The following is a 9,101-nucleotide window of genomic DNA, read 5'->3' on the forward strand; positions in this document are numbered from 1 at the left end:
GAATGCAAACTAGTACAGCCACTTTGGAGAACAGTATGGAGATTTCTTAAAAAACTGAAAATAGAACTGCCATATGACCCAGCAATCCCATTTCTGGGCATACACACCGAGGAAACCAGATCTGAAAGAGACACATGCACCCCAATGTTCATCGCAGCACTGTTTATAATAGCCAGGACATGGAAGCAACCTAGATGCCCATCAGCAGATGAATGGATAAGGAAGCTGTGGTACATATACACCATGGAATATTACTCAGCCATTAAAAAGAATTCATTTGAACCAGTCCTAATGAGATGGATGAAACTGGAGCTTATACAGAGTGAAGTAAGCCAGAAAGATAAAGAACATTACAGCATACTAACACATATATATGGAATTTAGAAAGATGGTAACGACAACCCTATATGCAAAACAGAAAAAGAGACACAGAAGTACAGAACAGACTTTTGAACTCTGTGGGAGAAGGTGAGGGTGGGATGTTGCGAAAGAACAGCATGTATACTATCTATGGTGAAACAGATCACCAGCCCAGGTGGGATGCATGAGACAAGTGCTCGGGCCTGGTGCACTGGGAAGACCCAGAGGAATCGGGTGGAGAGGGAGATGGGAGGGGGGATCGGGATGGGGAATAAGTGTAAATCTATGGCTGATTCATATCAATGTATGACAAAACCCACTGAAATGTTGTGAAGTAATTAGCCTCCAACTAATAAAAAAATTTAAAAAAAAAAAACTTTCATGTATAACATACAGCAGTGTTAATTATATTTATCATGTTGTGTATTACATTCCTAGTACTTATTTGTCTTATAACTGGAGTCTGTATCTTTGACTGTAGCTATTCAATTCCCCTTCCCTATCCCTGGCCTTGTGTAACCACAAATTTGATATCTCTTATTCTGTGAATTTGTTTTTGAAGTATAAGTGACCTACAATGCTATATTACTTCCTGTTATACAACATAGTGATTGGATATTTCTTCACATTTCATGCTGATAAGTACAGTCACCATACAAAGACACTACATAATTATTGGCTATAGTCCCCACACTGTACATTTCTTACCTATTTCATACTCATTTATTTTGCAACTCTATAAATACTATTTATGTATTTGTTTTGCAACTATATAAATAAATTTATTTACTTATTCTTTTCGGCTGTGCTGGGTCTTTGTTGCTCCACGAGGGACTTCTCTACTTGTGGAGAGCAGGGGATACTCTTTCCTGTGGTGTGTGGGCTTCTCATGTGGTGCTTCTCTTGGGGAGCACGTTTTCTAGGTCGTGGAGGCTTTAGTCATTGAGGCGCATGGGCTTAGTTGCCCCAAGTAAGATTCTTGATTAGACTATCTCCATTTTGAAAGTATGTTATCTCTTCACAACTTTTTCTTAACATGTTGGTGTCATCACTTATCTGCTAGCAAATATAAGCAGCTATCAAAACAAATGATAAAATAGTGAATAAATATTAATAAACAACACTTAGCTCATAGCTATTTTTTCACAAACAATGGTATTTCAGGTTTTGTATCAGTTTAGGGACCTCCAGGAAATAGGATTTCCAGGAAACAGAATTAGATTTTACTGGGGGAAATGTTTATGAAAGGATTCCCAGATTGTACTAGTGTTAAACAACCCACCTGCCAACACAGGAGACATAAGAGACATCGGTTCAATCCCTTCTTTGGGACTGGAGTGAAAACTGACCTTTTTCAGTCCTGTGGCCACTGCTGAGTTTTCCAAATTTCCTGGCATATTGAGTGCAGCACTTTCACAGCATCATCTTTTAGGATTCCAGCTCAGCTGAAATTTCATCACCTCCACTAGCTTTGTTCGTACTGATGCTTCCTAAGGCCCACTTGACTTCACACTCCAAGATGTGTGACTCTAGGGGAATGACCACACCATCATGGTTATCTAGGTCTTTAAAACCTTTCTAGTGTAGTTCTTCTATGTATTCTTGCCATCTTTTCTTAATCTCTTCTGCTTCTGTTAGGTCCTTACCATTTCTGTCCTTTATCATGCCCATCATTACATGTCGTTCCCTTGTTATCTCCAGTTTTCTTGCAGAGATCTCTAGTCTTTCCATCCTATTGTTTTCCTCTATTTCTTTGCATCATTCATTTAAGAAGCCCTTCTTATCTTTCCTTGCCCTTCTCTGGAACTCTGCATTCATTTGGGTATATCTTTCCCTTTCTCCCTTGCCTTTTGCTTCTCTTCTTTCCTAAGCTATTTGTAAAGCCTCCTCAGACAACAACTTTGCCTTCTTGAATTACTTTCCCTTGGGAATGGTCTTGATCACTGCCTCCTGTACACTGTTACAAATCTCTTTCCATAGTTTTTCAGACATTCTGTCTGCCAGATCTAATCCCTTGAATCTATTCATCACCTCCACTGTATAGTCATAAGGGATTTGATTTAGGTAATACTTGAATGGCCTTGAATGGCCTAATGGTTTTCCCTACTTTCTTCAAGCTAAGCCTGAATTTTGCAATGAGGAGCTTGTGATCTGAGCCACGGGCAGCTCCAGGTCTTATTTTTACTGACTGTATAGAGTGTCTCCATCTTTGGCTGCAAAGAACATAATCAGTCTGATTTCTGTATTGACCATCTGGTGATGTTCATGTGTAGAGTCGTCCCTTGTGTTGTTGGAAAAGGGTGTTTGCTATGACCAGTGTATTCTCTTGACAAAACTCTGTTAGCTTTGGCCTTGCTTCATTTTGTACTCCAAGATCAAACTTGCCTATTACTCTAGCATCTCTTTTTTTTCCCCATTTATTTTTATTAGTTGGAGGCTAATTACTTTACAATATTGTAGTGGTTTTTGCCATACATTGACATGAATCAGCCATGGATTTACATGTATTCCCCATCCCGATCCCCCTTCCTGCCTCCCTCTCCATCCCATCCCTCTGTGTCTTCCCAGTGCGCCAGCCCTGAGCACTTGTCTCATGCATCCAACCTGGGCTGGAGATCTGTTTCACCCTTGATAGTATACTTGTTTCAATGCTATTCTCTCAGAACATCCCACCCTCGCCTTCTCCCACAGAGTCTAAAAGTCTGTTCTGTACATCTGTGTCTCTTTTTCTGTTTTGCATATAGGGTTATCGTTACCATCTTTTTAAATTCCATATATATGCATTAGTATACTGTATTGGTCTTTATATTTCTGGCTTACTTCACTCTGTATAATGGGCTCCAGTTTCATCCATCTCATTAGGACTGATTCAAATGATTCTTTTTAATGGCTGGGTAATATTCCATGGTGTATATGTACCACAGCTTCCTTATCCATTCGTCTGCTGATGGGCATCTAGGTTACTTCCATGTTCTGGCTATTAAAAACAGTGCTGCAATGAACATTGGGGTGCACATGTCTCTTTCAGATCTGGTTTCCTCAGTGTGTATGCCCAGGAGTAGGATTGCTGGGTCACATGGCAGTTCTATTTCCAGTTTTTTAAGGAATCTCCACACTGTTCTCCATAGTGCCTGTACCAGTTTGCACTCCCACCAACAGTGTAAGAGGCTTCCCTTTTCTCCACACCCTCTCCAGCATTTATTGCTTGTAGACTTTTGGATAGCAGCCATCCTGACTGGTGTGTAATGGTACCTCATTGTGGTGCATTTTTGATTTGCATTTCTCTAATAATGAGTGATGTTGAGCATCTTTTCATGTGTTTGTTAGCCAAATGTATGTCTTCTTTGGAGAAATGTCTGTTTAGTTCTTTGGCCCATTTTTTGATTGGGTCATTTATTTTTCTGGAATTGAGTTTCAGGAGTTGCTTGTATATTTTTGAGATTAATCCTTTGTCTGTTGCTTCGTTTGCTATTATTTTCTCCCATTCTGAGGGCTTTCATTTCCTCTTGCTTATAGTTTCCTTTGTTGTGCAAAAGCTTTTAAGTTTCATTAGGTCCCATTTGTTTACTTTTGCTTTTATTTCCAATATTCTGGGAGGTGGGTCATAGAGGATCTTTCTGTGATTTATGTCAGAGAGTGTTTTGCCTATGTTCTCCTCTAGGAGTTTTATAGTTTCTGGTCTTACATTTAGATCTTTAATCCATTTTGAGTTTATTTCTGTGTATGGTGTTAGAAAGTGTTCTAGTTTCATTCTTTTACAAGTGGTTGACCAGTTTTCCCAGCACCACTTGTTAAAGAGGTTGTCATTTTTCCATTGTATATTATTGCCTCCTTTGTCGAAGATAAAGTGTCCATAGGTTTGTGGATTTATCTCTGGGCTTTCTATTCTGTTCCATTGATCTATATTTCTGTCTTTGTGCCAGTACCATACTGTCTTGATGACTGTGGCTTTGTAGTAGAGCCTGAAGTCAGGCAGGTTGATTCCTCCAGTTCCATTCTTCTTTTTCAAGATTACTTTGGCTATTCGAGGTTTTTTGTATTTCCATACAAATTGTGAAATTATTTGTTCTAGTTCTGTGAAAAATACCATTGGTAGCTTGATAGGGATTGCATTAACAAAGAGGACACAAATAGATGGAGAAATATACCATGTTCATGGATTGGAAGAATCAATATTGTGAAATAGAGTATACTACCAAAAGCAATCTATAGACTCAATGCAATCCCTACTCCAGTATCTCTTGACTTCCTACTTTTGCATTCCAATCCCCTATGATGAAAAGGACATCTTTTTCTGGTGTTAGTTCTAAAAGGTGTTGTAGGTCTTCATAGAACAGGTAAACCTCAGTTTCTTTGGCATCAGTGGTTGGGGCATAGACTTGAATTACTGTGATGCTGAATGGTTTGGCTTGGAAATGAACCGAGATCATTCCATTGTTTTTGAGACTGCACCCAAATACTGCATTTCAGACTCTTTTGTCATCCATTCCCATCCATTTTAGTTCACTGATTCCTAAGCTGTCAATGTTCACTCTTGCCATCTCCTGCTTGACCACATCCAATTTACCTTGATTCGTGGACTTACCATTCCAGGTTCCTATGCAATACTGTTCGTTACTACATCAGACTTTACTTTCACCACTAGGGACAACCACAACTGAGTGTTGTTTCTGCTTTGGCCCTACCACTCCATTCTTTCTGGAGCTATTAGTAGTTGCCCTCTGCTCTTCCCTAGTAGCATACTGGATGCCTGGGGGTTTCATCTTCTGATGTCATACCTTTTTGACTTTTCATACTGTCCATTGGATTCTCCAGGCAAGGATACTGGAGTGGGTTGCATTTCCTTTTCCAGTGGAACACATTTTCCCAGAACTCTTCACCATGACCTATCCACCTTTGGTGGCTCCACATGGCACGGCTCTTAGCTTCACCGAGTTACGCGAAACCCTTCAGCGCAAGACTGTGATCCATGAAGGGGATCAGCACATTAGTTCATTTTAATTTTGAAGTTCAGAGAAATTAGATTTATTATATTATACATTTCATGACAATCTTAGTCTCATAGGAACAAATAATATCTCTATTCTCAGACTTGACATTTCCTTTGATATAAGTGCACACAAATACCCCTACTGTTGGCCCTTGGTATCCACGGGTGTCATGGATTGGTTAAACCCACAGGTTGGAGGGCTGACTGTATTAACTGCATGACACCATTTTATATAAAGGATCTGAGCAACTGAAGATTTTGGTATCCACAGGGACTCCTGGAACCAATCCCCCACAGATAGCAAGGGACATTATACTTGCCAACATGACCCAGTGCTGTACACTAATAACTAGACAGAGATAAGCAGACTTACTTTCTTGATTATCTATTTTCAAATTTGCTCCTCTGACAGAAAGACTTGCTTGGTTTTTTCTACATAGATTCTGACATTCGTTAGTTATGGATCATTATCATCACCACTAAAGATAATAACAACAATAATGTATTTTTTAACCTGAAAGACTCAATTTTTTTGAGGTATGTTTCCAGAGTTTCAGAGCCTCAACTGGTCATTTAAAATGTAAATTGGGTCTACTTTTCTTTCTGTTCATTTACCAATTTTGCCTATGCCAGTTTATCACCTGAAACTTCAGAGAGTTAGGGACAGGGGAATGTTGAGGGGTAGAAGACAGAATAGTTTAAAATAAAGAAAAGCATAGCTCTCATTGGACGCACCGGCAGCATTCCAGATTGCTGACTTCTTCAGCAGAGCCGGCCCTACGCTTTTACAACCATGTCTAAGGGACCTGCAGTTGGCATTGATCTTGGCACCACCTATTCTTGTGTGGGTGTCTTCCAGCACGGAAAGGTGGAAATAATTGCCAATGATCAGGGGAACCGAACCACCCCAAGCTATGTCGCCTTTACTGATACCGAACGATTGATCGGTGATGCTGCAAAGAACCAGGTCGCAATGAATCCCACCAACACGGTTTTTGATGCCAAACGACTTATTGGACGAAGATTTGATGATGCTGTTGTCCAGTCTGATATGAAACATTGGCCCTTCATGGTTGTGAATGATGCTGGCAGGCCTAAGGTTCAAGTAGAATACAAGGGAGAGACAAAGAGTTTTTATCCAGAGGAGGTGTCATCCATGGTCCTGACCAAGATGAAGGAAATCGCAGAAGCCTACCTTGGGAAGACTGTTACCAACGCTGTTGTCACAGTACCTGCCTACTTCAATGACTCTCAGCGTCAGGCTACCAAAGATGCTGGAACTATTGCTGGTCTCAACGTACTTCGAATCATCAGTGAGCCAACTGCTGCTGCTATTGCCTATGGCTTAGACAAAAAGGTTGGAGCAGAAAGAAATGTGCTGATCTTTGATCTAGGTGGTGGCACTTTTGATGTGTCAATCCTCACTATTGAGGATGGAATCTTTGAGGTCAAATCTACAGCTGGAGATACTCACTTGGGCGGAGAAGATTTTGACAACTGCATGGTCAACCATTTTATTGCAGAGTTCAAGCGCAAACACAAGAAGGATATCAGTGAGAACAAGAGGGCTGTCCGTCGTCTCCGTACTGCTTGTGAGCGTGCTAAGCGCACACTCTCTTCCAGCACCCAGGCCAGTATTGAGATTGATTCCCTCTATGAAGGAATCGACTTCTATACCTCTATTACCCGTGCCCGATTTGAAGAATTGAATGCTGACTTGTTCCGTGGCACCCTGGACCCTGTGGAGAAAGCCCTTCGGGATGCTAAGCTGGACAAGTCCCAGATCCACGATATTGTCTTGGTTGGTGGCTCAACCCGCATCCCCAAGATTCAGAAACTTCTCCAGGACTTCTTCAACGGGAAAGAACTGAATAAGAGCATCAACCCTGATGAGGCTGTTGCGTACGGTGCAGCTGTTCAGGCAGCCATTTTGTCTGGAGACAAATCTGAAAATGTTCAAGACTTACTGCTGTTGGATGTCACTCCTCTTTCCCTTGGAATTGAAACTGCTGGTGGAGTCATGACTGTCCTCATCAAGCGCAATACCACCATTCCTACCAAGCAGACGCAGACTTTCACCACCTACTCTGACAACCAGCCTGGTGTGCTCATTCAGGTTTATGAAGGTGAGCGTGCCATGACCAAGGATAACAACCTGCTTGGCAAGTTTGAACTCACAGGCATACCTCCTGCCCCACGTGGTGTTCCTCAGATTGAAGTCACTTTTGATATTGATGCCAATGGCATTCTCAATGTCTCTGCTGTGGATAAGAGCACAGGGAAAGAGAACAAGATTACCATCACTAATGACAAGGGCCGCTTGAGCAAGGAAGACATTGAACGCATGGTTCAAGAAGCAGAGAAGTACAAAGCTGAAGATGAGAAGCAGCGGGATAAGGTGTCTTCAAAGAATTCGCTTGAATCCTATGCCTTCAACATGAAAGCTACTGTTGAGGATGAGAAACTTCAGGGCAAGATTAATGATGAAGACAAACAGAAGATTCTTGACAAGTGTAATGAAATAATCAACTGGCTGGATAAGAACCAGACTGCAGAGAAGGAAGAATTTGAACATCAGCAGAAGGAGCTGGAAAAAGTCTGCAACCCCATCATTACCAAGCTATACCAGAGTGCAGGAGGCATGCCTGGAGGAATGCCAGGAGGAATGCCTGGGGGCTTCCCTGGTGGTGGAGCTCCTCCATCAGGTGGTGCCTCCTCTGGGCCCACTATTGAAGAGGTTGATTAGGCAAGTGTAGCATAGATCTAGCATTGTTCCACACAAAACATGGAAGGACCCAAATTTGTAGCAAATCCCGTGGCAGTTATGAAGTTGAGCTGCTATAGTAAATAACTGGGCATTCTTGATACTTGAACATGGAATGTGTGTGCACATGGAAAAACATTGCACTTTACAAGCACTGTATTGTAAGTGGAAAAATGCAATGTCTTAAATAAAACTGTATTCAAAATTGGCACCAAAAAAAAAAGAAAGAAAAGCATAGAAATATAGATTCTATAATCACTTGAAAGTAGGAAGGGGATAGAACAGAAAATAGCAATGGAAGTTTCCAAAGACAGGATTACAAATTTTCAACTTGACCACTGAATACTGGAAAATGAAAAACAGTCATAGACAAGCCATGCTTTTTTTCCCATACATTTCACAGACTGACTGTTCCAGACTTCACAAGGCTGGTTGACCAGATGAGGCTGGTCTCTAGACTCTGGGTAGAAAGCTTTTCTTTCAAAATTGAAAAAAAAAAGAAAAAAGAAAAAAAATGAAGGAAATCTTATTATGTTCAGCCTTTAACTCTTGGGTAAAACTGTCACTCAAACATGCTTCTGCCTGATAAGGAAATCAATTTGATTAAAAGTGTGCTAAGATCATAAGTTTTTCCCTGACGGTAAGCAGTCACTCCTCAGTGGGTAATGATTTCCCATACTAATCAACAGAGCTTAATAACAGCAACTAACTCAAACATAAGCCATTTAATAAATTAATTGTTGACAAAAATCTATTACTCAAAATCTAGATTTTCAAATTTTTATTCAAAATGTATAATTTCCACCATTGCAGATCACCAAGAATTCAAAAATATTGATCCTCTTTGAGAAACATGCAACAGAATTATATCATTACCAAGCAAAGACAGTTTTTCCATGAAGTAAGAATCAGGACTCATCATTCATTTCAGGTCACAGTCCATGAAATTTAATTTCCCTGGCCCTCAGTCTCAGATATAAAGGCAAC

At 40.6% G+C, this 9,101-nt stretch overlaps 1 protein-coding gene across 1 annotated transcript; it reads left to right on the forward strand.

The window, feature by feature from the left end:
* The first annotated feature begins 6,069 nt into the window (after window positions 1-6,069).
* Window positions 6,070-8,261, forward strand: LOC122428193 (heat shock cognate 71 kDa protein). Its single transcript, XM_043448019.1, has one exon. It carries the CDS (start codon window positions 6,144-6,146, stop codon window positions 8,094-8,096), a length of 1,953 nt encoding a protein of 650 aa, XP_043303954.1. The 5' UTR covers window positions 6,070-6,143; the 3' UTR covers window positions 8,097-8,261.
* The last annotated feature ends 840 nt before the right edge of the window (window positions 8,262-9,101 follow it).

The sequence above is a fragment of the Cervus canadensis genome, chromosome 26 (assembly GCF_019320065.1).
Source record: "Cervus canadensis isolate Bull #8, Minnesota chromosome 26, ASM1932006v1, whole genome shotgun sequence".
NCBI lineage: Eukaryota > Metazoa > Chordata > Mammalia > Artiodactyla > Cervidae > Cervus > Cervus canadensis.

Coding starts and splice junctions, on each gene's coding strand:
- LOC122428193 (XM_043448019.1), top strand. CDS start 6,144: ATGTCTAAGGGACCTGCAGTTGGCATTGATCTTGGCACCACCTATTCT.